General features: G+C 46.2%; 8 protein-coding genes across 8 annotated transcripts; 4 read left to right on the top strand and 4 right to left on the bottom strand.

The window, feature by feature from the left end:
* Positions 1-350: 350 nt before the first annotated feature.
* On the top strand, positions 351-2,780 carry N7479_004441 (ankyrin repeat domain-containing protein; the record flags this gene model as incomplete). The annotated part of the gene is made up of 1 exon (XM_057252138.1): positions 351-2,780. One exon carries the CDS (start codon positions 351-353, stop codon positions 2,778-2,780), a length of 2,430 nt encoding a protein of 809 aa, XP_057111463.1.
* A 920-nt stretch (positions 2,781-3,700) lies between these two features.
* N7479_004440 (putative mucin family signaling protein Msb2) lies at positions 3,701-6,292 on the bottom strand (the record flags this gene model as incomplete). Its single annotated transcript, XM_057252137.1, has 1 exon — positions 3,701-6,292. The coding sequence occupies one exon, from the start codon at positions 6,290-6,292 to the stop codon at positions 3,701-3,703; it is 2,592 nt and encodes an 863-aa protein (XP_057111462.1).
* A 2,995-nt stretch (positions 6,293-9,287) lies between these two features.
* On the bottom strand, positions 9,288-9,909 carry N7479_004439 (uncharacterized protein; the record flags this gene model as incomplete). Its single annotated transcript, XM_057252136.1, has 3 exons — positions 9,288-9,395; positions 9,547-9,696; positions 9,745-9,909. The coding sequence occupies 3 exons, from the start codon at positions 9,907-9,909 to the stop codon at positions 9,288-9,290; spliced, it is 423 nt and encodes a 140-aa protein (XP_057111461.1).
* Positions 9,910-12,090: 2,181 nt separating this feature from the next.
* N7479_004438 (uncharacterized protein) lies at positions 12,091-14,517 on the top strand (the record flags this gene model as incomplete). The annotated part of the gene is made up of 2 exons (XM_057252135.1): positions 12,091-14,241; positions 14,296-14,517. 2 exons carry the CDS (start codon positions 12,091-12,093, stop codon positions 14,515-14,517), a joined length of 2,373 nt encoding a protein of 790 aa, XP_057111460.1.
* Positions 14,518-16,389: 1,872 nt separating this feature from the next.
* N7479_004437 (beta-ketoacyl reductase) lies at positions 16,390-17,495 on the bottom strand (the record flags this gene model as incomplete). Its single annotated transcript, XM_057252134.1, has 2 exons — positions 16,390-17,160; positions 17,280-17,495. 2 exons carry the CDS (start codon positions 17,493-17,495, stop codon positions 16,390-16,392), a joined length of 987 nt encoding a protein of 328 aa, XP_057111459.1.
* Positions 17,496-17,900: 405 nt separating this feature from the next.
* N7479_004436 (ESCRT-II subunit protein VPS36) lies at positions 17,901-19,874 on the bottom strand (the record flags this gene model as incomplete). Its single annotated transcript, XM_057252133.1, has 3 exons — positions 17,901-19,514; positions 19,587-19,722; positions 19,774-19,874. The coding sequence occupies 3 exons, from the start codon at positions 19,872-19,874 to the stop codon at positions 17,901-17,903; spliced, it is 1,851 nt and encodes a 616-aa protein (XP_057111458.1).
* Positions 19,875-20,250: 376 nt separating this feature from the next.
* On the top strand, positions 20,251-21,906 carry N7479_004435 (uncharacterized protein; the record flags this gene model as incomplete). Its single annotated transcript, XM_057252132.1, has 3 exons — positions 20,251-20,320; positions 20,384-21,629; positions 21,693-21,906. The coding sequence occupies 3 exons, from the start codon at positions 20,251-20,253 to the stop codon at positions 21,904-21,906; spliced, it is 1,530 nt and encodes a 509-aa protein (XP_057111457.1).
* A 2,662-nt stretch (positions 21,907-24,568) lies between these two features.
* On the top strand, positions 24,569-26,566 carry N7479_004434 (phosphatidylinositol-3-phosphate-binding protein BEM1; the record flags this gene model as incomplete). The annotated part of the gene is given in 5 exon segments (XM_057252131.1): positions 24,569-24,574; positions 24,622-24,714; positions 24,725-24,827; positions 24,838-25,562; positions 25,661-26,566. 5 exon segments carry the CDS (start codon positions 24,569-24,571, stop codon positions 26,564-26,566), a joined length of 1,833 nt encoding a protein of 610 aa, XP_057111456.1.
* Positions 26,567-26,988: the final 422 nt, after the last annotated feature.

Genomic DNA, 26,988 nt, shown 5'->3' with positions numbered 1-26,988 from the left:
GATAGTTGATTAGTCATGGTTATTAGTATTGATATTATTAGAAAAAAAAGCAAGTAAGTAGGTGCATATACATTAGCGTCTCTTCTCGCCCGAGCCGTCGTGGCAGTGTACGGAGTAGACGTTCTTATTAAAAATCATAACTAAGGCTGTAGCCAAGTCGTTATGGCAGCACATCAGCGGCTATTTGCTATTTTTGTTTCAGATACTTAGTATCAACCCTAGTACTCCATATTAATTCTCTACAGAATCACTCGAATGCCGAATAATATTATTCAAGTCATGTACAACGTCTTATAGTATCTCCATTATTTTTGATCTGGCCGGATAGGAAAACTCATATCACTTCAATCATGTGGGAGTGGCTGAAGTCAAAGGCTCAAGGGATGAGCCTGTTTGACGCAGTGATAATAGGTGACGCACGGAAAGTCGAGCAACTACTCGCCAATAAATGCGACACCTCAATTGCAGACCAGTCTGGTATGACAATTCTACACTGGGCAGCGTTGAGAGGACACAACAAGATTATACCTTTGCTTTTACAAAACGATACCAGCCTTGCTTCTAGAACAGACCATCACGGGAGGGTTGCCATGCACTGTGCAGCAGAGAACGGCCATCTAGAGGCTGTAAAGTTAATTGGCACGACTGGTCTCAATATCTCGGACTCAATGGGCAGAACAGCATTGCATTGGGCCGCCGGAAATGGTCATTTAGATGTGGTGATCTTTCTACTTAATAAGGGGGCCAATGCGAGTGCCCTCGATTCTTTCGGAGAGACACCGCTATCCAAAGCAGCATCCATGGGACATGAATCTATCGTCCAGCAGCTACTACTGCCTCAAACGGTCAAAATCAACAAGCCAGATCAAAATGGATATACAGCCTTACACCGAGCAGCTGAGAGCAAGAATGGCAACGTCGCTTTGCTTTTTCTGAAGAACAAACTGGTCGACCTCGATGCGAAGACCGCAACCGGTGAAACCTTTTTTGATGTATTAGGCCAAGAAATACCAGAACCAGAGTACGGGGTCCTTGAGGCCCTTGGGTTCATAACAGCGAAAGAAGTCGGCCCCGCTACAAAAGTTACTGCAAATGATAAGGCCCGTGATGCGGCTGTACTGCATCACCGACTGAACAGAAGATCAGCCGTGGAACTCCTGCTGAAACGGATGAATCATAAAAAAAAAGAAGACGGGTTTGAAAAAGTACTTGTATCTATTTCAAAAGAAAGAATACCCGCGTTTCTCCCCACTTTCGATGGGCAAGCATTAGAATTCCTGCTGTGGGCAGTCACACACAATATGATCGAGGTGGTGAATAGGCTCATTGCCCAGGGGATTCCTGTTAATCGCAAGGAACGTTATCCGAAGCCCGTACTTCAGCACGCAGCTAAGAATGGTTTTGTCGATATGGTACAGCTGCTTCTGGATAGAGGAGCCGAAGTTAATGCGAGCATAGCCACTTCCAGCAAAGAGACGGCTTTTATGCTTGCAGCAGAAAATGGTCATCTTGAGGTCATGCGACTCCTGATAGACGGAGGCGCTGATATCGAGGCTGAGTTGGCATACGAGAATACGCCAGCCTTCCAACGCGCATCGGAATACGGCCACGCCAATATTGTTCAGTTCCTGTTAAAGCAGAGCGCTCATCGTAACATTGCGATTCCTACCCAGAAAAAACTATTTTCTTTGAGATGTGCGATAAGCAGCGGTCATTACGATGTGGTTAAGCTTCTCCTAGACGAAAGACTTCCTCCCGACGCAGATGTCTATGGTAATGTTAAGTCTGGCTTAGAGATTGCAGCGTTCAAGGGCGACGTCAAGATGTTTGAACTTGTGAAAGAAAACGGATTCGAGCTTGGGGATAACTGCTTTGATGCTTTGAGGCCTGCAATATGCAGAGGTCATCATGATTTGGTCGGGTATCTCCTAGCAGGACTTACCCGAATACATGTCAGCGGCTCTGACGTTAATCATGGTCTGGAGATTTCGGCGCTTAGGGGTGATCTCAAGATGTTTGAACTTCTCAAAGCTCACGGGTTCGAGCTTAGCAGCAACCGCAAAAAGCTTGCTTTAAGGAATGCAATAGGCAGCAGTCATTACGATGTGGTCAGACATCTCCTAAGCGGAGTAATTCCGGAAGCAGATATTGTGTCTGGAGTTGATGACGGCCTAGAGGCTGCAGCACAACGTGGTGATCTCAAGATGTTTGAGCTCCTCGAAGAATACGGGCTTGGTCTCAGCAGCAACGGCAAGAAGTATCCCTTGAAGAAGGCGATAGGCGAGGGTCATTGCAATGTGGTGAAGTATCTCCTAGACGGAGGAATTGGCGAAGTAGATACTGTTTCTATGGTGAAGGTTGAACTGGAGGGTGCAGCATTCAATGGTTCACTCAAGATGTTTGAACTTCTCGAGGAATACGGATTCGAGGTCAGGAGCAGCAAGTATCTCATCGGAGCAGCTGAAAGGAATTTCCTTCCATTGGTCAAGTTTCTGATGGACCACAACAAGGTTGATATCAATGAGAGAGGCAGTGAATATTGGATGGCGCCTCTTCATTTCGCAGCAAAGCATGGCAATGTTGAAATGGTCAACTTCCTTCTTGACGAGGGGGCTGATATCAATGCCCTAGCAGGCAAGAATTTGTCACGCTGTGCTGTTGATGAGGCAAGAGCGGGGGGTCATCTTAAAGTGCTCAAGGTTCTTTTCGAGAGGGGGGCAAAGAAGTACAATCCCGAAAGGGATCGATGGGTGACTCTCTGGGACCCTGAGAGCACATAAATCCGCTCTCATCCAGCTCAATGTATTAGGCGAATTTTCACTCTAAATCCATCGAATTGTATGTCATGGCGAAACAGTCCAATCCATTCTGTCAGGGGTAAAACATCATAATTTCAACGTAACAGGCATGTATTACAAGTTACTTTTATAAGACAGGGTTGAAAAGAAGAGAGATCTACTCGTCTCATTGATAAGCTCACGTCCACATCTACAAGGCCACACGGCACTTGAACACATTTCATACATCTGTACAGAAACACAGAAACGCACAAAAACAGCAAAAAGCACAATTGAGATACAACACAGACAGAGAGACATGGAGAGAGGAAATAAGGGCAGGGGAAAAGCCATTGGCTCTGTCAAAAAGATGCCACCCAAATCCAATATTAATGTGCAAGTCCAAAGACTGAATGACCAATAATTCATAAGGAGAGCTTTCAAACAGGAACCAGAATTAGAGAAAAAGATTTTGTCCCAAATTTGGTAGTCCCAGTGCCATTGAAAGGAGTAAAGGGATAAAAAAAGTATTTGGTGAACAAAAGGGGGAATATGTCAAGAAAGAAGAGGGGGAAAAAAAATAACGCGACACACGCAGTGACGACCAACCGTCGCTCGGAGTATCATGTTGAGAAGAAGAAAAGTGGCCGGTCGAAAAAATTGCACAGAAAGAAGAGATACGTGATATGTGACATGTAAATCCTTGGTGGATGATGGACAATGAAAATGAAGTTTTGTGCAGCCTCCCTGTCCCTGCCTCCATCGGAGTGGGGAGAACATGAGCGCATTGGAATGAACAGTTATCTCAGAAGAAATAAGGGTCTTCCGAATGCCCGGTGCCCTCTAATTGTCGTCGTAGGGTCCAAAATGGGGTGGGGTGTGATGGAAGAAATGGTGTATGCGTTGTATTGTCGGGAGCACGTCTAGTTCCATCCCAAAGAGTTCTCTGCCATCACGGGAGCGCTGATCATCTGCGAACGAGCAGTTCCACGGCTACCATGGCTAGGGGCCCGGCCACCAGCAGCAAACATCGAGCCAGCGGCGGAACCTCCCTGGCTCATCTGCTCAACGGTCGAACTAGAGCGCTGGTGCAGCTGCTTTCTCTTGCGGTAGCGGCGGGCAACCCAGAACATACCCGCACCGTAAGCAGCAGCACCGGCCACAACACCGACTCCAATTCCAACAGAGCTAGCTTTGGCCTTCGAGCTGCCGGAAGAGCCATCAGTGTTGTCGTTGTTGCCACTGTCCGGGCCATTATCACTGCCGCCATGGTTGTTACTGCCAGTCGAGTCGCTGCTACCGCTAGGGTAGTTTCCAGAGAACTCAAGGGGAATTGTGGGGTCAACCATTGACATCAATGACTGGATGGATTCGCTGTGTTGGTTGTAGAAAGCAGAGTTGGGGTTAGCCTTGAGTGCTTTCAGGGCATCGACCTTGTCACGAGGGAAATAGAAGATAGCAAGGGTGGCGTTATAGCCAGCAGTCCTCCAATTGTAGTAAGGCTCAATAGCAAACATAACTGGACCCTCGTTAGGAGAGAGGTTTGGCATAGCATTCTCAATAGCCTGAGGAGTGTAGTTGAAGATTTGCGACGACGACAAGGGAGTTGTTGCAACAAATGACCAAGGTAGCTGGCTATTGAAACCAAGCTGGAGCAAAATAGAGTCAGACGGCGGCTCCGTGACGTCCTGCGATGGGGTGATAGAGCCAGGAAGCGCTGGTGCTGTGGGCTTCGCAGTCTGACCGGACGTCGAGCTTTCGGTGGAGGTGAAGGTGGGCACGATAAGGATAGTTGATGGCATCCAGTTATTGTCATTGAGGGTCGAGGACGTAAGCACCTCAGTGGTCTGAGGCTCCTCGGTGGTCTTGGCAGTGCTCACTTTTTCGCTCGTTGAAGTCGTTGAAGTCATCGAAGTCGTCGAAGTCGACGATGGACGAGGGATGGGGGCTGGGTGAGAGGTAGACATGGGAACCTTGGAGCCATCCTGAGAAGCACTACCAGAAACATAAGCGGCAGTGGTAGTAGTGCCTAACAGAGGAGCCGACGAGGTGGTAGAACCGGAGACAGTTTCAGATCCAGAAGCAGAGGTAGACTCCGAGCTGGACGGGTGTGGAACAGGAACTGATCCAAGGGTGTTGGTCGGGGTTGGTATGGCACCAGTGTTGGTACCTCCCTGGCCAGGAATGAGCCCAGTCGACTTAGGCGGCAAATAACTACCACCGGGCATAGACGCAGTTGAAATTAAAGCAGTGGCACCAGTGCTAGTAGAGATGGCACCAGTGCTAGTAGAGATGGCACCAGTGCTAGTGGAGATGGCACCAGTGCTAGTAGAGATGGCACCAGTGCTAGTAGAGATGGCACCAGTGCTAGTAGAGATGGCACCAGTGCTAGTAGAGGTGGCACCAAGCAGGGAATCCACGCTTGACATTAAACTGCCGACCAGGTCACCAGAAGTTGTAGTTGCAGTTGCAGTTCCAGTGGGGGTGGTCAACGGTGAGCTAGTAACGGAAGCAAGCGTGCTAACTGGGGTCGAACTGACAGCGTCCGAGGACGCCGTAGAACTTGTGCTGTTGCCGGTAGAAGACTTATTACCCAGACCCAAAAGGTCAAGGAGATCCGACCCCGAGCTTGTCATGCTCGAGGCTGCGCTTGAGGCTGCGCTCGAAGTCGAGGTGCTGATTTTGTCGGCGCTCGAGGAGCCAGTAGGTGTCACAGAGGCGGAGCTGTCGGTTGTTGATATGCCGACCAGGCCGGCCAATCCTGAGGTCAGGTCACCAAGAAGACCGTTGCTAGAGGATGCAGCAGCAGTAGAAGAAGCGGGCGAAGTTACCTTGGCCAATGAGTCAGAGGTAGTGGTGGCAGTCGAGGAGGTGGTGGTTGCAGTCAAGGAGGTGGCAGTTGCAGTCGATGATGTGGATGTGGAACCACCTCCAAGGAGGTTACCCAAATCCGAGGTCAAATCACCAATAAGACCGTCGCTGGAGGTTTTAGTCGAAGCAGGCGTAGCTGAAGCCTTGGTCGATGAGTTGACCACCGATCCCTGCTTCCGTGTGGTTTCCGCATCGGCGGATGTGGCCTCGGAGTCCTTCTTAGTAGTGTTTTCAGTGCTTGAGCCCTCTGTCTTCTGCGTTGTCGTGGTGGTGGTGCTAGCGGCTTCACCACCGACGGTCATAGTACCAGTAATACGGTGGGTGATCTCGGGGTTCTTGGGGTCGATCGAGATGGTCACAACAACGACTTCCTGTCCCTTCTGGAGCTGAGCGGCGGAAGAGGTTTCGGGGCTGAAAGAAGCCACGGAGGAAGAAGCCTGTGTAGGTTTCAAGTTGTCGAGTATGCCGTCGAGGATCGAGCCAGTGTCGGACTCTGCGTTCCTGCGAATCGTTCGCTTGACTTCTTGGGGGAAGTACCAGCGCGGCCGTTGGTCGTGCGCTTCGGGAGCATCTTGAGCTGCGACGAGTTGGAGACCGCCTACGGCAATGAATGCTGCGAGCACGGAGATAGCGTCGGGACGCATGTTGAACAATTCTGTACGTGATAGCTCAGAGCGATTCCAAGGTCAGTGTACAAAAATGCGATAACCACCGTCTATCAACACCTCATGAATGAACAAGGGGTTATGACAAGAAGGAGATCGCCTGGAATATTCGAGTTTCCAACACAACCAGACTTTGGACAGTTGTAATAAGTTCACAGTTGCAAGGTTATTCAGAGTATCCAATGTCTCGATGGCAACCGATGAGACAGACCAAAACAGGCGCAAACAATAATTTGACGATGAACGAATGGAAAGGGGAGTTTAGATAAATCTGAAACGAACCCCCAAAAGGTGAAAAACGAGTGTGGGCTTAGAAAAGCTGTAAGGAGCGAACGACGACTTTCTGTAGAACCGTCCAAGCAAACGGGATCAAAGAAAGGGAAAATAGGCAATGCGGGCGAGCAATGCAAGGGGAATTTGGCCCAGGTCAAAAACGCTGTTGAGAAAATCAACAGGCGAACACAGCAAAAAAAAAAACAGACAAGGGAGGGAAAGAAAGGAGCAAAATGAGTGAATGAGGTTGAAGGATCAGAGAAGAAGAGGATCACTTCATCATCAGGGGGGGGAAAGGTGGAATGGGGGGAGCGGGACACGTTGTGGCAGCGTCAACAAGAGTAATTTACGGTAAATTACGTATTTTAGTGTATCCAAGGATCTAGTCCGGGCGTTTGCCAGGTGCATGGGATGTGGCCACGCACTTGCCCCTGAACGTTAGTACCTTTAATGTATTGCATGTACAAAGTATGGAGTACATATATGTATGTACGTATATAATATGTACAAAGTACTTTGTATGTTTAAATCATATTGATCTGATTGTAAACTTCTCTTGTTGATATTGTATATATTGTATACCATAATACCTAAAGCTAATAACCTTTTTAAGTCAAGGTTTACTCCAAGGCCCTCATCTGAAACCATATAGACATAGCTAAGCTACCCTAAACAGTAACCTGCACGATATTGCCAAGACAAGGCAGTCTACAACATAGCTGGTACTTTACATAGTGGCGATGATAGATTGTGCCATGATAATAAATGTCTATTGGAAGAATGAGCCTATTCCCTATAGGTCCATGATCGTTTTGTACCACTACATCCGACCGGTGTCAACATGTACAGTATACAAAGTAGAAACCGCTATACATTTTTGAACTATATTTATGTTTTTTTTTTTTTTTTTTTTTTTCCATTACGCCGTTCATCTGTATGACAATGATCTCCGGAATATATTCTGGTCATTGCAAATATCAAGATCAACGCTGAACAAATCAGATGAGATTGTAAAACAATATTCAGATCTGAGTTGAGCTAGTATTCAACTCAGAACCTACATATATGTATATTGCATCCATCGATATATATATATTATCTAATGTCAGATATGGAGTATAGAGGATATATGTTCTAGACATAAGATGCGCAAGCAAAATGAAGTTTTACAATATAGGACAATGGCAACAATTAAATTTCGAATACAACCCCTGTAAAAAAAAAAAAGTCCGTGTCACTGAGAAAGCGTTTTTCATTTAAGCCGGTCAATAGCCCCAGTAGCCCGAAGTAAAAAGGGAAAATGGAGTCGGAGGTAAATCCACCCAAAGCGCACATCTTAATATAAAAAGAAAAAGCGCAGCCCACCAAGTACTTTTTGTACCCAAAAAGGGTCTAGCCTTGGAGTCCAACTAAGTGGGTCCCTTCCCACACGCGTTCCTGAGCGTGGAAATAAAAGAATGTACGTGGCCTCAGCCCTTGGGCTTCTTTACTTCTAATACACAGCCCTTTTTCGCCCAGCTTACATTATACCATAATTATCGTGATTTGAGGGCATTGCGTATTTAGTTCCTTGTGGCTTATTATCAAGGAATCAACGTGCTAACTAGCCGCTGTTGGGCTCGGTAAGAGGGTTGGCTGTTCCATACGGAGTATGTTATAGAGCCATAAGTGCTTCTATAGAGTCTGAGACAAATGTAATTATCTTAGCTTAACTTAGCTTAGCTGACCTGTCTAGAATTGTATGCTGTGCAACATTACTAGTTCAATCTCCTATGGAAGTAGGGGATGGGCCCTGGCTCAAATTGGGTCATTAAAAGCCGGCAGATATTAAGAATGTTTCATACTCTATCGAAGCTTAGGTTTTGTCTCTACTCCGTAGAGTCATGTTAATAATATTAGATTAATAATCTAAGAGAAAAAAAGCCACTGCTACGAACACCTCATAGTTTAGGTATTCTACCCTAAAACCCGAAGCTGATTGAGCATTCAATTTTGAATGATATACTAATACACCACGTGCCCCGATCGGAATGGAGGAGTTAGGGTGATTTCCCCTCATTCTTGTCGTCATTTTCAGATGCTCAGCATTCCTAGTGCGTTTGAGATTTTGCTAAATGGCGTGAAACCAATTAAGCCGAGAACAACTTCAGTCTCGTTATCTCTGCCAAATTCTAGCTTTCCCCCCTTTCTTCTCTTACAAGGCCTTGCCTCTTTGGCTTTGTTCAGGAACTTGTGGCTGCATACTGCATGAAACCTCGAAGGCTTTAGAAATGCAGGAACAAAGGACCGAGCATACAAGCTTATGCGAGAGCCATACTCCGTAGTGGGTTTTGAATGATAGTTGACTCAGCCACATTCTCTTTGTTTGACCTACGATAGACGGCTTGAATTTTTATTTGAAGGCATGAATATAACATCGGAGTATATATGTATCAATGCTCTTATACAGTATACTTTTCAGGGGCTCATCAACTGTACCAAGTGTATAGACGCTGACCCTGTTCCTGAGCGCTACAGTTTGGTTTCAGCCTGTATTTATTGAAAGTGCTGAACAAGAGTTACACATAGTTAAGGTCAATAATACTGTAATCTTTCCAAGGCTGTAAACTATACATCATACCGCTTTCGCACCCATTGAAAATAAAAGAGTCAACATGTGAAACAAGGATTTATCTGTTCATTCCCCCACATCATCCCTGCTTCAAAGTCTAGAACTGCGTCCATTCCCAGGCTTGGTAACAAGGCCAGAACACTCGATTTCCACATCCGATCCCATAGGGAGGGACTTGACCGCAATACAAGTACGCACCTAGAAGCATAGTGAGAAACGGTCCAGTTTTTTTTTTTTTTTTTTCTTCTTCCCCAAGAAATAACAAGAGAGAAAGTTACGACGAATTCTAGAACAATATTTCTCCATAGAATTCGAATCTCGTTCTTTTGATTTTTAATTCAGTACTCACCGGCTTAGGATCCGAAAAGAAAGTAGCGTAGACTTCGTTCACGGCCGAGAAATTGGCCATATCGGTAAGGAAGATGTTGACCTTAATAGCGTCGTGGAGACTCGACCCTCCAGCCTCTAGGACAGCATTGAGATTGCGTAGGATTTGTCGCTATTCACATGTTAGAATGTATATCGCAAATCAGATGCTCTCACATACTGTTCGGTCCTGGATGGTTCCCTCCACCATTTGACCCGTAGTCGGGTCTACTCCCAACTGACCAGAGCAGTAGATCATGTTTCCGACGACCAAGCCTTGGGATAGGATTGGGGGTGGGGCAGGTGCACCCTTGGTGCTGATGGCGATTCGTGTTGGCTTGGACATTTGGATTTTGGATTGGAGTATGAATTGAGTCAAAATGAAAGAAAGAATTCGAGGTTCAAATTATTTGGCCCCCCGGCCCCGGGGGGAGATTCTGTGGGGTTCCCGATAAAGTCCACACTGACTACCGACCTCGGAGCACCCGTAGATTCTACGTTAGCGATTGTTACGATTGTTGCGATAGCGAGGTTTAAATTATTTTTATTTTAAAACAAAATAGGAATCATGTATTTTTACTAGAGTATGAAGAAGCAAGCTCACTACAGAAGTTGGTACTGATAATATATATCTACATTAAGAACTTCCCCTTTTACCATCGGCTCGGATGCTTCTAATTTGTCGATTGAATTGTTCAACTGTCCGAGGCCAGCATTCCAGGATTTTTTGATGCTCAGGGTTTGCACTGAAAACTATGTACCAAGAGAGGAGAGCTTGTAGCACTATTACTAGCGTATAATAGGAATGAAAAGCAGCACATATCGTTCCCCCCCCCTCCCCTCAAGTTTTCTCAGTCGTTGTTTTTGGCTATCTCCATCTTGCATGTTCCTTCAGAAGTTAATGAGAGAAAATATCCTGGAAATTGAAACTAAGTTTGCCCAAAATAAGCACACAGGTGGTGAGCGATCTGCATCAGTGCAGTCTCCTGACCCCTCTCAATTACTGTCTTAACCTTGACTCGAGCACAGCCAATCCAAACGACCCCGCAGCTCCAGGCCCTAGCAATATGGTTCCAAAGAGGAGAAGTATCAAGTCAGTCTTTTCTAGCCCGGACATTCCCCCCTGGATGCGAGATAGCGCGAGGTCCAACCCAACTTTGTTTCCTCTCGCCATGGATAGAAGAATGCGAACAAAGACAACACAACCCGTGCTTACCACAAGCTAGTTAAAATATTGCTCCAGGGTCTCCGTTGACTTATCCAGCCCCGGAAGATAAGCGAACCCGAATGTGCTGGTGCTATTAACGCCGTGGCCAGTCCACGAGAGAGGCATTGTATTTGCCGCAGCCAGTCTCTTCCAGGCTAGAATAAAGAATGGGATGAATTTTGCCTCTGCATCGTTTGCCTTGAGAGTGGTGATCACGGTAAATAGATATGCTGCACCAGCAACTATCCCAGCCAACATATGAAGCCGCAATCCAGAGCATCGACCACTGGCTCTATGCTGTGTACAAGTCTCTTGTTTTTAAGTTAGAGCCTTCATGTTATTCATGTCTGATTATCTAAGGTAACCCCAAACTCCGCCCTGGCCGACTGCACAGCTATGAGACGTCGTTGCTATTACAAACAACCTGCACGAGCTGCTTAGTCGACATCCAAACAAAAAGCCCACCAGTATTGAGATCAGTGATGCAATGCAGTCATACTAAGATTCCCGATTGGAGAGGGTCAAGACCATTGTTAAGGTAGGCGGGGACCTGACGCGATTACTGCGGAGGCTAAGAAGGAACAAGAGGCGAAGAAAATCACTGCATCGCAGCTGAGACGATCTTCACGTTGACATTGGAATAGAGAGATGCAGTCAGTTTGGTCTTTTCTTGTTGGATCCTTCTTGTGTTTGACTTCTACGCTTTTGTGGATTTTGCCTGGGGGTGTGAGCCATGCGTTGTCTGGGCTTGATGTTGTTGCTTGACGAGCGAGACATATCACTCTGCTACCCTTGCATCGCCGAGCTGAACATTGAAATATTATCTTATTTTATCCTACATATGTATCAAGTAGTTCTTCTCCTCTTGTATCTTGTATTCAGGCAAATTAACAGAGAACAGCACTGACGACGATATTTAAGTATGACGTCAATATTGCTGACATAATTTTGCGGGGAAACTAAGCTGTAGTCATCTGATTGGCTGTATCACTTGATGCTGATCCGGAGTCCTCTGGTCCTTCTGCCTTTATTTTATCTTTCTTTCTCGTTCCTCTTCATTTCTTCTTCTATTGTGACTGAGAAGATCAGAAATAAATATTCCTGTCACATCTATTCCAATTATTTTTGAGTTGAAAGCCCTCTGCGGGATAAACTCGGCCAGAATCAGTACTCTCATCACTATACCCCCGTAAGTGGATCCGATCGACAACGGGGAGTTATTGATTACTGTGAGAATTACTAGACCTTCAATAGTGCTAGAATAAATTGCCTGGAATAAACAAAAACTTGAGTTTTCTCATACAAGCTCGAGGATTCATCATGAGCTACTTGGCTGCAATGTCAATCAGAAATTCGGGGCCTCGAGTCATTCGCCCGACATCTTCCCAATTGGTGGCCACAAATACCTCAGAACGGAGTATATGGCGATGTGCACGAAACGCCCATGGAGACAGAGCAGACCGTATCTCACGAAATTTCGACAAATATCGGCGATACCTTCTATACCACCGGCGAAAGCCCGAAATTCGCCATGACAGTAATCCTACCCCCAACGATACACACTCAAGCTGGAGCCGGACAGCTTGGCTTTCTCAGTCAAGTTCCTCTAACCTCCTGGGTGAACGAGAGAGCAGACTCTGGGATTCGGATTCGGGGCAGATGCACGAACGAATAGAGTTTCTGAGAAAATATATAGAAGCAGACCCTTACAGAGCTGTGTTTGGGCGCCGATTTGACCCCTTTGAGAAGTTCGACAAGTTCGACAAGAACGACACTTTGTTGGAGAGTTTTCTTCAGTCTCTCCCTAGTATGAAAAGATCCCCCAATGTTAGACCGAGAATAGACAAACGACAAACGAAAAGTGAGGACAATCATGTTGGACTCCAGTACGACCCTATCAGTGGACACATGGTGCCAATAACATCATTCATTGCACCCAAATTCAGCAACGCAGAACCAGAAATCAACTCTCATAAAGTGGTTAACTACCCCCCAGGCAATGAAGTCAAGGCAAAATTCGCCTACAGCCCCAGTTTGGCCGAAGATGGACAACTTCAGCCTGAAAACAAGGGATTGACTCCCCAAGCACACTTGATCTCACAACCAACAGTTGATTGTCCTCCAGGCAGTGAACTTGATGGACTCTTTACCTCTACTTCCAAATCTCAGGATGCACAGGGCAGGGCCCAGGCTCCTCAGGAGACCGAACGAAGGCCTTATGTAAACATCGATTACTCTCCTGGAAGTGAATTGGAAACTTTGTTTGTTTCTGAATCTATTCCTTCTGTGCAGCCTCAGCCGGACACATTCAATCTCAGCGGAAACACCAATAAACCGAACTTGGATGCCGGGTTGACTGTAGGCGACAACGTGGAATGCTCTCCAGGAAGTGAGCTAGAGGCCAAGTTCATATCTGATCCCGCCAGCCGCTCTGCCAATAGTTACCTGTCTGGGTTGGAGACACAAACCCCGAATAAGCAAATAAGCATCTCAATTGATTGCTCACCAGGAAATGAGCTAGATGCAAGGCTTTCTTCTGAGCTTACTAGTCTCAGTCTTGAATCCAGCGATCCTGTTCATCTAACGACCACCACAACCGCCATGATGGGCACTCAAGAAAGCGTTGAGTGCTCTCCAGGTAGTGAAATTCAAAGTGAGATTCAAGCACAGATTCTATCAGAGTCGATTAGCCAGAACAGTACCCAATCAGGAGCCCAGACCTCTTTTGATTGTCCTCCTGGGAGCGAACTGGAGGCCATATTTGTCTGCAGCCCAGCTTCGATTGAGGAAAAGCAATTACAGCCAGAAGTACCTGCCAGCCTTGATACATTTAAGATAGCTAATAGTGTTGTCGACTGTACACCCGGAAATGAACTAGAGGTGAAACTCATTTCTGAGATGGCTAGTACCAAGGGTCCCAATTACAACGAGGACCCGGGCGTCTTAGATAATAGGGACATTCGATTTTGTTACACTCCTTTGGAATCAAAGTTGCAAGCAAATCCGCTGGATTTCGATGCTTCCAAAGGCCGCATTGGTGACTTTATTCCCCAAAGCCAAAACTTGGCCACTGAAAAAGAAGAACAACAAGTACCCTCCCAAAAGAGTTCCCCCAAATTCCATATTTTTGCTTTAGATGTGTCGACATCTCAAGTCACGACCGCACAAGCAGATTCATTCTTCGGTATCGACGAAGATAGTAGGCCAAGTGAAATTCTTTCTCGACTGCACAACCCTGCCAAATTCCTGCCCTATTTTGAGAAAATGCAAGAAGGCGGGTATAAAATTGCAACTGGAGGGGGAAACATTCTTGTCTTCCGAAAGTCTCAAAGCACCCATCATCACCCCCTCTCAAATGCTGCAACAGACCAACAATTAGCAATTCAGGCCAAGATTGCCAAACATCTTCGCCACGACCCAATGGAAACTGCCGCTATATACGCCGGGACTCCCTGGCAACCCACCACTGAGGTGAGTAGGCAGTAAAACTGTCTATTCAGGTGGCTTCCTAACAGGCCGACTTAGCCTCCATCAGAACCCAGTTCCCCTAGCTCCGAGCCCGAACCAACCACAAACTCCGAGTCTTCGGTTCGTAAAGCAGGCCGCAGAATTCTTATTGCAGGTACAGCTACTGTAGTGACGTGTTATACTATCGGGGTCATGACCGAGTTCTTCCGCACCGGCGGAAAGGATGGGCGTGGGATTGATGGGTTCACTGTTTTTGAGTCAGATCGACGTCGAGAATAGATTGCACCGATCGCGGTTTTTGGTTTCCATCATGCGATTATTGCAAGTCAGTCATTGGTATTGAGTTCTAGAATATGAGATTGTCACGCGAGTTTGATGGGTCTTTATTTCTTTTTGTTTTTCCCCATGCAAACTCATGTATCCTATCTACTGTCATTTTTGTCTTGCGGGATATCAAAGTGCTTTGAACTAGATCGAGATACGGAATAAAACCAAGTATATATTATAATTGTTTGATGAACAGGATGAGTAGAGACTAGGTTGTAATTCAATGAGAGCCTGGGGCGTCACCTGTAGCTGCGAACCTGTTGATATCCCAATATTTTAAGTTAAACCAGCTTTTTTTTTTACCAAGAGCTCCTTGAAGGATGTTTTGTCTTGATCAAACAGCATAACTTGTCTCCTCACAGCATACAATATAAGATGAAAATTTCAGTATCAGTATGATATATGGAGACCGGGAGAGAGAAGAACAAAAGATAATGATCAAAGAACCCCATATCATAGGCCTCAAAGTGTCGTGGCCTGGTTTTTGGCACGTGAACAAGACAGTTCCAATCCAGCCCCTTTGCCCCCAGACCATTCTACGTAGGATTTTGATCTGTCTAGAGGTTAGCTGGGTCGTAGGGGACTTAATGAGACACATTGACCTGTCATATTGCCGTGAGGAAAATAGGTGGAGAGCAAATAAGAGAGCGTATTTTTGCTTATTATCTCTTGATGGATCAGGATATACCCCGAAAACAACAGAGATAAGTGTCTGCAGGTGTGGATGTCAGTTCTATTGAGAAAAATTTATATGTAGATTTGCATTCTGGGGTCATACGCATGCTGGATCTCTATGTTGTCTCCTAGGTGCAGATTCACATCATGTATAAGGGCCAGCAATAGTAGCTGCTTCATGAAAAAAATAGTGTATAGAGAGAATTGATCACAGTGGCAAGGAATGATCCCATTTCCAGCCCGGGGTAACATTCTACAAACGAACTTTGAGAATCCCATCTTTGAGTAGCCAGCCAGCCAGCTCATTGAGGTGCTTGACTGTTCTGGCTGCCGGGCCATGTTTAATGCTCACAAGTATTGGCTGTTGGTTGTTGTTCAATCGAGGGGGAAGGACAGATGGGCACTGCAGCAAGGATTTCGACGTATTGGCTTCTCGTCTTTGTGATTGGACTCGTAATGCATTTTCCCATAGCATGTCCTGCAATAAAATTGACAAGGCTTAGACTTACTTTGTCCAAATCTTGGCGTTTTGGTACAGGCAGTATGTTCCAACTTTGTTGCAATTTTTGCCACTATAGGAGATCTGATGCTTAAGTATTCGATTAGGATCAAGATTGTAACTTTACTTCCACTACTAGAGAACATGTTAGTATCCTGTTAATCATAAAACTACAAGTGAATACTAATTACCTCAGTACTTTCCAAGGCTAAATTTGACTTCTAGGCTCAGGAGGTCCACCTGCAGGATTAAAGCAACAGAGAAGACATAAGTCTAGGGAAGTGAAGGTCAGTATATATAATATGAAGAAGAGTAAAGGAAAGAAAGAGTAAATGGAAAGAGAAAAGGGTTAGGTCATGGCACTGCTTTTATATCTAACATGATATTTTGTCTATGCTAAAAGTGAAGAATCTAGAAATACAAAGTACAAACTGCATTATCTTGGCAACATCTAAAAAGAAAAAAGAGGTTATAAAGGCGACAACGACAGATTTAATCAGAACAGTCAAGTAATGGAAGATCTTAGGCACTTCCCTCGTAGTGCACACACGTAGCACACACAACATGTTACCTGCTGTCATTGGCAGATATTTTCCTCAACACTTCCTTTTCTCTAGCACTTTTTTTTGCCCAACACAGTACTGTCCCCTCTATATCACCCTTGTAAGCCCATGCTCTACAAACTTGATGATTGTCAAATTTGGACCCAACAGCTGCTGGAAAGAAATATCGAGACCCAGCAGCTCCTTGAAGGTCCAATTTCGCAACTCAGCACCAATAATACTATCTACTCCATAGATTGCAATACACCGGCTCTCTTCTCCAAACTCGTCCATGTCAAGCATCAACATGCGGGAAAGCTTCGCAATAAAGTGCTCACGCATAGCCTGAACCGCCTCGATAGATTCGAAATCTTGCAGCAAGGACAGGATACATGGACTCCCGCCTCCAGCAGACACATTCTCACTTTGGGATTTTGTAGCCCAAACAGTGTGGTTGAATCGCACATCCGGGGCCCAAAAACTGTCGACGTCACCTGCTTCCTGTGTTGCTTTAGTGAGCTCCATTGGATCCAATCCAACAACAATGTGGTCGGAACTCTCGAACCTGTTCAATGATCGCAATCTCAAAGCCGTGGAGACTTCTTCGTCAATGCCATACACTCCCTTGCATCGGAGTGACCCCTCGAGCTTGTTGTTTTCTGCGATCACCCCGACTCCGAGGATCATTGGAAGAATGCTCGAGACTGAATTTTGCCGGTGGAAGCGACGGTACCGTGCAATAGCATCGAGATAGCCGTTTCTCACAGCATAGTTGCTTTGTCCCGGTGTTCCCAATACCCCAGAAACTGATCTTGTTGTCACGAAGAAATCTAGGAGAAGATGGGAAAGGACTTCATGCAGGTTCTTTGCGCCGGTGACCTTCGGATATATGGATGTTTTCCAGTTCTCATACGACATATTGTGGAATAATCCATCCCGTGAGAGTGGGTGCGTCAGTTATTCATCAGTCTAAGTGATACAGTCAAGGAATAGCTTACCCGCAGTACCGTAGCAGCATTCAGCACTACCCTGATAGGCCGGTCGCCAGGTACAGAATTGATGACCTCTTCAATATCGGACTTCATACCAGCATCTCCCCGAAACACCTGAACGTTGGCGCCAGCGGCTTTCAATTCATTGACAAGCAGAGAAGCTTGCTCTGGGTCAGCGCCAGATCGAGAGAGGAACGCAAAGTTACGAGCTTCTTTCTTCATTGGCCACGATGTGAGACTACGGCCCAAGCCTCCGAGAAACCCGATGAGAAGGTATGTGACATCGACATATGTATGCAGGTAGAAACATGATAATTATAGCTCTGGTATGCAGTGGCAACATTTATATAGGGCATCTAGTGCTCTTGGCAATATTATTTGCTCTTGGCGCATCAAAAGCCTACCTACATATCCACGGATGGATGGATCTTAGCTAAGATCACCAATTCCCCGGGGCCTGAGGTCATAACTAATGTGGGCGGCAAAAGGTCCTTAGCCTCGTACTCTGACTCTAAATATGTTCTATGCGTCATTTCATTATGCTCGACGTAGGCAGGATCACTGCCCCCTATATTAGCCGAGGGCGTATGCAACTTTGTATATACATTTCTATGGCCTCACACCGCCTCAAATAATAAGGCGGGAGAGATCATCATACTCAGAGGATGAAATATAATTGCGCCAGAAGCGCAGACCCTCAATTCCTTCTTCTCGACAGAGAACCCCCCGGTCTTCGGCCATCTCCAGCTCTTCAGCAGCCACCCCGACGCTCCACTTGAACCGATGTGCAGCTTCCTGGGCAGTAATGGCCCGACCGAAGAGGGTCCAATCCCAGATAACAGGATCGTCGGGTGGAACTCGCCGGAGCTCCTCCATCCACGCCTGAAGTTTTTCGATGGTCTTTTCGTCGCTCCAGTCATATCGCTGCACAACAAGAAGGCCACTTTTGAATCGCCGTAGACGAACCGGCAACTTAAGCTTCTCCCACAGTTCTGCTGCTTTCTGGAAATCTGAAGGACTGGCCAATTCTACTCCATTGCGAGACCGGTTGAAGACAGCCCAAAGATCAATTAGACTCATAATCCCGCCTTCCCGCTGCAAGATGCCTTTTCGGTCATCAGTGAGATACTCGGCTAGGTCGCGCGCAAGTTCTGATAAATACAGACTTTCAGATCCGGAGCTGAGCATGTCTTTGGTTGTCACCATCCCCAAAGCAGCAGCAGACTCAGATAGCACCGCGCTAGTTTCTGGAGAGCCTTCATTGGTACTCATGCCAGACTCACGCGCCAGAGTTTCGGCCAGCGCAACAATCTGCTTGGCAGAGGCCATTAAAGCCTCCAGATCTTCAAAGGCGTTCCCTATGACCAGTTCGTTCTTCCTCCGGGCTTCCAACCCTCGGCGTTCTAATCCCGCGATACCAACCCCGGAAGGTCGTGGTGCTGGGGAAAGAGGACTTTCAACAGTAGTGGCAGGGAAAGGTACGCCCGGTGAGGAGGCGCCTTGCGACGGCGAAGGCACTGGGGGTGCATTTTGTAAGAGCCATTTTCTTTGAACCAAAGCCCCCTTAAGTCTTTCATAGAATGTCTTGTCTCCACCTGCACGGAATGAAAGTTTAATGCTCTCACTAACTTCGGTGTTCGCGATGTGCGATTGCTCAAATAACGGCGCAGGAGAGTCCACACGGTTAGGGTTCGCTAAGGAGCCAGCCGATAGAGGCGCTCCACAAATCTCGCATTCCACGAGAGATGGGTGGTTCACAAAGGTACATCGCGGGCAAGAGACAGTTCCTCCGGGCCCAAAAGACGATACAGATGAATTGACATTTGGTTGACCTGTATCTTGGGCAATACTTGGTGATCCAGCTAAACTTGGCAATGGAGACTCTCGATTTGTTACAGCACTTATCGCTGCTTTAAGAACGGTCGTAAATGGTGGTTTGATGCCACATGCTAGACAAGGAGGTAAATTTGTAGCCGCACTAGCGGTAGCGGGATCGAAATTGGACGGAACTGGGTTAGAGAATGTGCATATAGGACATATCCAAGTGGCATTGATTGGCTTTGGAGATGGTAAGCTCTGTGGGAGGTTCGTTTGTGGAAGATGAGAAAGTGACTGCGTTGGATGGAGGGCCGATTGTTGGGTTGTAGCCGGGCTAGCTGTTGCGCTCCTCGTCTTATCGGTCTTCTTCTTCTGTGGTTTGGGGTATATGGTGACCTTCGGAGATGACTTCAGGAAGCCAGCCTTGAATCCATCAATTTGTTAGTGATTGGCCAGGAGTAAAAGCCTTGAAACCAAGATGCATGCATGTCGCACCTGAGACTCCACTCGATCGAGCTCCTTCAGATCAATGGCCACCGAGTATTTCCGCGGGTTCTCAGCAGCAACATAGCACACTCTGTGTGATGTAAGATAGGCATGGCCATTTTGATAATTCTGGATTTTGTATTTCCTTTGCCGTAATCAGCACCCCGCATCAGGAGCATCATCATGAGCTACTTACCCTTCATATAACCCAACCGCGTCCTGGACAAAGAGAAGGATTTCATCGGGTAACAGCAAGGGTCTGAGTGCAGTAGTCAGATCCAGCGACTTGAAGAACATCTAGTAGATTCAACCAGCTCCCAGCATCAAGGAGATCCATAAGAGGAGAGAGAGCATCCGTCACTTCAAGCCAAGGCGATTGCGATAACCTGATAAGGCCGGATGTTCGGATAAACAAAGGTCCGGTGAGTAAGCGAGTATCTCACCGTCACGGGTCGAGTCTGTGTGGACTTCACTCTCACTCTCCCCCGGCTCGTGATCATCTCATCTTGAAAATAAACGTTCGTCTCTTCTCTCATCTCAAAATCGGTATCAGCGGAGAACAGAGATCAAAACTTGATTCTTCTAGCTGTTCCTCGAGTCTTGCCCCTTCGTAGCTCTTTACTTCCTTTCATCTTGTTTCTTTGTTTTTTTTTTCCCAAATATTGCATCTACGATGAGTTCCAGCGTACCACCTTGGCGCTCTACCGCCCCAGGCACAATGTCTAGTGCATTTCCTCCGGCTGGTAAGATAAATAATTCGAACCGAGTCTGGTTAGTCTCGTATCAGGAGGCTAACAACCTGACAGCAGGTCCAGCATACACTCCAGTCCAAGCGCGTCGTAGCCTCGCCCATCATACCAAGCCAACGAATGGAACCGTCTCTCACCAGCCCATTCAGTCGGCATCACCGGATGCAGAAACCCGGCCACGAGTGGAGTTCCCACCACCTGTACGCTCGTATGTGCAACGCTGCTTTGCTCCCGAAAACCAGGTTGCAAGCGTGAGCATTCCTGAAATGCAGGAGAAGCTGAGAGACGTCATTACGGACGCGGCCCAGAATGACAAGTTGGGATTGATCGACTGGGAAAGGCTACCTTTGCCTCAAACTATGGTGCAAAATGAACGCAACAAAATCCTGGCCAACCCCAGCTCTTCAAACTGGGCATCTAGTCATCCAGCTTCTCCGGGGGATGCCACACGGAAGCGAAAGTCAACTGATGGCCATCATTCGGACACGGGATCGCCACCATGGAGAAAAGCTAACCGCAATCGTTTTGAAGATCGAGTTACTCACCCTACCACAGAGAAAAAACCACGCATAACACTGGACCAGTCTAGTAAGTCCAAGGCTAATTTGGAAATGAGGAGGAAGCGCTTTGAGGGAGTTGGAGGCAGCGGGAACTCTCCCTCTTCTCCTGCAGGATCGCCGATGCGTGCTGCCGACGCGGATCAAGGCCCCGTTGTCGGGCGATGCCAAACATTGGAGAAGAACTACTTCCGATTGACCTCTGCCCCCAACCCGGACAGCGTTCGCCCTCTGCCAGTTTTGCAAAAGGCCCTGGATCTATTGAAGAGAAAATGGAAGCACGATGGCAACTACGGTTACATCTGCGACCAGTTCAAGTCTTTGCGTCAAGACCTAACGGTTCAGCGCATCCGAAATGAATTCACTGTCGTTGTCTACGAAATCCACGCCCGCATCGCCTTGGAAAAAGGGGATCTTGGTGAGTACAACCAGTGCCAGACCCAGCTACGAGTGCTGTATGCGCAGCAGCTGGGAGGACACCCGACGGAATTTAAGGCCTATCGTATTCTCTATTTCATTTACACACGGAACTGGACGGCGATGAACGACGCACTAGCCGATGTGACTGCAGAAGATAAGAAAGATGTGGCCGTGAAGCATGCCCTGGATGTCCGCTCTGCCCTTGCACTCGGGAACTACCATCGTTTCTTCCAGCTGTACCTCGATACGCCGAATATGGGCGCCTATCTCATGGACATGTTTGTCGATCGTGAGCGATTGAGTGCTCTCGCCACCATGTGTAGAGCGTGAGTCTATTTCTTCCTTGATTTCCCTTCTGTTTGAACACTCTAACTGACCTTTTATTGTAGATATAAACCAGATGTCAACATCCGATTTATCACAGAAGAGCTTGGCTTCGAGTCCGATGAGCAGACCGCACGTTTTGTTCTAGATCACTCCTCCGAAGAACTGTTGGAGGAGAAGAACGGGGCTGTGAGGCTGTTGACTGGAAAAGCAGGCTCGTTGTTCGATCAAGCCAAAGCAGCCGCCCACCGTGTCGTCGATATCAAAGGCCAGATCTAACCAAGTTCCTATTTGTCCATCTTTTTTCTTGCGCCAAGGATCATAAACCATTGGATCTCAGTCGACCCCATTTTCTTGTCTTTTTTTGGCGTATTTTCAAAAAGCGGCAGGCGTTCCACATACGTTCACACACATGGATACAACATAGCCTTTCGAGGGTTGTTAACTTTTTTTTTTTTACTTCATTGCCTTTTCGTTCTCGTTCTCCTTGACATCATCCCCCGGATTTCTTTTTTCACAGGATTGCCAACGGAATTACGACGATACTAATACCCCCCGGCGGCGTCTGATTCTGGAGTTGATCGATTGTTATTTTTTGGGAGCAGCAAAGGACCAAAAATGTGCTCTTTTGACTTGATCTGATGGAGACAGGCGATTGCACATTGACTAGTAAATACCTACATCCAATCTATCCAGTATTTATTCCATATACAGAGTTCTGCCTTGACTACATATGTATACATGGAAAGAGAGGTGACTGATTCACTCTGTGATCCGGGCCTCTGCAACAGGCTATTGTATTCGCTAGTTAACTTCAAGAGCCTTTTAATTTTTCAATCATATACCTTACATCTTCTTTTTTGGTAACGTGCAATATTCAATTCAAATTGTAATAATTCAACACCATCACCTTACAAACACCAAAGACTATCGTGCGCAGCCCTGAAGTTAAAGCTCAGCCACCATGGAGTCTTTTTTTCGTCCTCATATCCTTCAGGCCTTCCCTACTGGTATCAATGCCAAACTTGTCTTTGAAATACCGCTTCAAATCTTTCGTCGTCGTGAGCTTCTCTCCCATTTGAGTTTTGAATTTGTGGCCTTGCTGGGGCCTTGCGTGCCCTGCGGTCTTGGGTCTTTCGGCACCTTCGTTGATCCCCGTACAGCATCGACCGCTATATGAGGGTAACAGTGCCACGTGCCCATTTCTAGTCAGGGTCATAGAGCGATCCACAAAATCCGCAGAAAATGTTCAAATGCTCTATCTGGGAGGTGTATGTGGGCAGATAGTGCAAGTGGTTAAGGACAATGGAGCACTGCTGGCAAAGTAATGCCTGTAAAGCTTCACACCAGCAAGGTTGTGTCTTTTCTCCATATGTTGGCATTCCACACCAGCAGCAAGAAAGATCTTTACTCTTCCTGTCGGGAGGGGCCGTATCTTTTGTCTTTGTGTTTGTGGTTCTATCAGTAGTGGGCAAAACGTGGGTAGTTTGTAACGCAGCATATGACTATAGAAGTGATCTATAAGCCTGAAGATATAAAAAGCAAAACAAAAGCTAAACAATTATTTAATTTACGTGTATATATTTACTATCTTGTCTCTGGTGTGCCTAAAATACTGCAGTTTATATATGAAATTTATGTGAATTTTTAAACAGATGAATAGACAAAAGCACCTGAAGACCAAAATATTAATAGTCCGGCCCAGCTAGGTCAATTGGCAGAGCGTGTGACTTTGAATCACATTCAGGTTAGGCATTTTCTTTTTTTTTTTCCTTATATTTTCCCTTTGTAACATCCCTCTTAGATCTTTATTACTCCCTACGCATTTACACTAAGCCACAATAATCACAATGAGTCTAGATCTTGTATGGTAGCGTCGAGGCTGGTTAATGATGGCATGTGATTTTTGTTTTGACCAATCTAGACACTTTGTTTTTGATACGTATTTTTCTTTGTTGATCGAGTCTACATGTATTATATATACTACTATATAGCACCTACCCGTGGACATACATCTACATATAGTATATATTGTACTAGTATTATTTGAATTACTTGTAATTTCTCTGAAATATCACTAAAAGAAGGACCTCTCTGAGACGTTAAAATCTATATGAACCATGGTAGTGGAGAGAAAGGCAACGATTCCTTCTTTTCCTTCTTTTTTCGCTTCTGTGTACCTTCTGTGTACCTTCTGTGTACCTTTTGTCTTATAAAACATAATGTATAATCATGTACCTAATAGTAGATGTAGATATCAATTTAATATGTAAGACCCAAATCATATTGAATCTGGGTGTGATTCCGTTGCACTAGCTTATGTATCATGTGCCCAATAATACGTGTCCACGGGTAATCTTGATCTGGGACCTTATGTCAGATGGCAAAAAGACTTCGACATTAACGGAGATTTAAATTTACATATAAATGTGTATAGATTGTTTCAATATTGTACATGTGTATTAGGTATATTCTATAACTATGTACTCTGTGTAGGTGATACATAAATGTACATACATAACTATATATATTACAAAGTGCTTTGTTCGAAGGGAATATTTTCAAGGTTCCAAGGTTCCAGAAATGACTGTATTGACAATACAATCTTAGGTTCATTGTTATATATACATATTTACTCCGTATATATCTTATATACAAACATATATATATATATATACATATGTACATATATAAATTATAGATTGTATACTCTGTACTTAAAATAGTATAAAATGCTAACATTAACATCTATTAAGGAACCCCAAAAAAGTAAAAAGCGGGCCCTAACAATCATCCAAGCCGCTTGGTTGGAACCGCAATACAGAGATTACTCCAGGTATATAGGTAATGCTAAAAAAGAACACTTTACTCCTCCCGTCCTTTTCAAAGGTTTTCCCTCTTTGCCATCTCTTCCTTTTTTTTGGTTTTTACTCTTCTTACTATGAAGGTGAGTTCTCCCCCTTGAAGGAGTATTTGGTAAATTAATCCATATAGGCCTTTAGAAGATCCCTAAAGGGGGAGAAAGATCACAAACATTCTATCTCTATTACACCTAAATCTGCTATTGCGATTTTACCCCCTAAAAAAGTGAGAAAAGAAAAGAGAGATGTTTCCCTTGAGTTTGGAGAATATTCGCCTCTTTAACCCCTCCCTGTCCCACTCCCAACTCTCACTCTTGGCGGTGGCTGACCGCATTTCAGGTAATTAAAGCTCTCTACGACTATCAACCAGAGGGGAACACGCAGGAATTGGCATTCAGCAAGGGAGATTTCTTTCACGTCATCAGCAGGGAGGACGATTCGGATTGGTACGAAGCGTGCAATCCGCTGATCCCTAGTGCTAGGGGGCTTGTGCCCGTCTCCTTTTTTGAGGTTATCGGCAAAAACGAGAGGGATAGTGGGGGTTCCGGCGAGTCCAAGGACCTCGATTCAGGATTCTCCGACCGCGGTCTTTCCCACCCAGATTCTTCCATCACCAAGAACGGCGTATTCAGAATGTCTGCACTCAAGGGTCAAGGCGCTATGGTCTACGGAATTGTCCAGTATGATTTTCAGGCCGAACGACCCGATGAATTGGACGCGAAGGCCGGTGAGGCCATTATTGTCATCGCCCAATCTAACCCGGAGTGGTTTGTCGCCAAACCCATCGGTCGTCTCGGCGGACCAGGCCTGATTCCCGTTTCTTTTATCGAATTGCGTGATATGCAGAGTGGACAGGCTGTGGCCGACCCGCTTGACGCGGTGCGACGCGCTGGTGTTCCCAAGGTTGAGGAGTGGAAAAAAATGACGGCCGAATACAAGAACAGCAGTATCACACTGGGCAAAATCGAGGGTGGTCACGGCGGCAACAGTGCCAACATGATGACTGTCAACTCGGGTATGGAAAAGATGTCCATGGGCCATCAGAGTCAAATGAGTCAAAATGGCAATGTTTATGTAGGCGAAATTTCCTGGCTCCCCCATTTGCGATTCTTCTTTTTTCTTCTTTTTTTCTTTTTTCTTTTTTTTTTTTACTAATGATGCGCTTTGAACAGGAGCACCAACGTAACGCCAGCAAGGGAACTTTGTCGCAAGTACCCATGTCGCAACAACAGAGCCATCAACTTCTCGTCCCCGTTTCCGCCTATATTCCACGCTACTGTTTCGATAACGACAAGTATTGGTACATCATCGAAGCGAAGATGGAAGACGGTCGCTGCTGGGAGTTGTCACGTTATTACCACGATTTTTACGACTTCCAGATCGCCCTTCTGACCCAATTCGAAGACGAAGCTGGTAGCCGTGGCCGTGGACGAACCCTCCCTTTCATGCCAGGTCCCGTCACACACGTCACGGATGCGATTTCCAACGGTCGACGACAGAACCTGGACGAATATATCAAGAAGCTTCTATCGATGCCCCCGCATATTTCACGTTGTCAACTCGTGTGCGAACTCTTCTCGCCCCGTGAAGGAGACTTCGAAATCGACCCCAATGCATTCGGTGAGGACGCCCGGTTCTCGGGTGGATCTCAGCACTCTGCCGGTGGGGATCCCCAACAAAGTGTGTCGCGTCAGTCTTCGCAGCAGCAGATCAATGTGTCCAACGACCGGGCATCCCAGCAGCGTGCCCCAGCACCCACACCCTACGTCAACGGCGGCCCACCCCCCATGAACCGCCAACCCAGCTCCATTACCCAAGCCTCTGGTGCATCGGCCAACAGCGCGATGAAGGTCAAGGTGTTCTTCCAGGATGACCTGATTGCGATCCGTATCCCATCTGGCGTGAGCATGCAGCACCTCCAGGACAAGCTATGTGACCGATTGAAGATCCAGGACGACATCATTGTGCAATACCGTGATGAATCCTCCGGCTCCTATATCGATCTCCATACCGATCAGGATCTGGAGAATGCCATGCAGCGGAACACAAAGCTAACTCTCTTCGTCAGCATCGCATAAAAAGCACTTATTTCCTTCCTGGTGTTGCGGTCAACGATAGACTTGCCCTTGATTCCCATGAGGTTATTTTCTAACCTCATATTAATGTTTACCATGAGTAAGGTTGGTGCATTGGAGTTTTTGAATGACGCATGTTTATTCTCTGATTTGATTTGATTTGATTTGGTTTTTTTTTCTTTCCTTTTTCAAACTGGTCATCAGTTCTTTGAGCGATTCCACATGGTTCATGAGGACGAGGTCGCGATTTAACGAATCTGATGCGAGATGTACGGCATGGTTTCTTTTTCTCTCTGCGTCTTTTATCTTGATTTTCTTGTCTCTGCGATATCGCATTATGCGCTTTCTTGTTTTTATTTCTGCGTCAATTTCGCATCAGATCTACATCTCATCCTGTTCAGGATCATACCCCGGTCTGTCTGCTT

This window comes from Penicillium vulpinum, assembly GCF_028829585.1.
Source record: "Penicillium vulpinum strain IBT 29486 chromosome Unknown utg000002l_segment0_segment0, whole genome shotgun sequence".
NCBI classification, from domain to species: domain Eukaryota; kingdom Fungi; phylum Ascomycota; class Eurotiomycetes; order Eurotiales; family Aspergillaceae; genus Penicillium; species Penicillium vulpinum.
The sequence above is the reverse complement of the archived record's forward strand: the minus strand, read 5'-3'. Positions and strand labels throughout refer to the sequence as shown.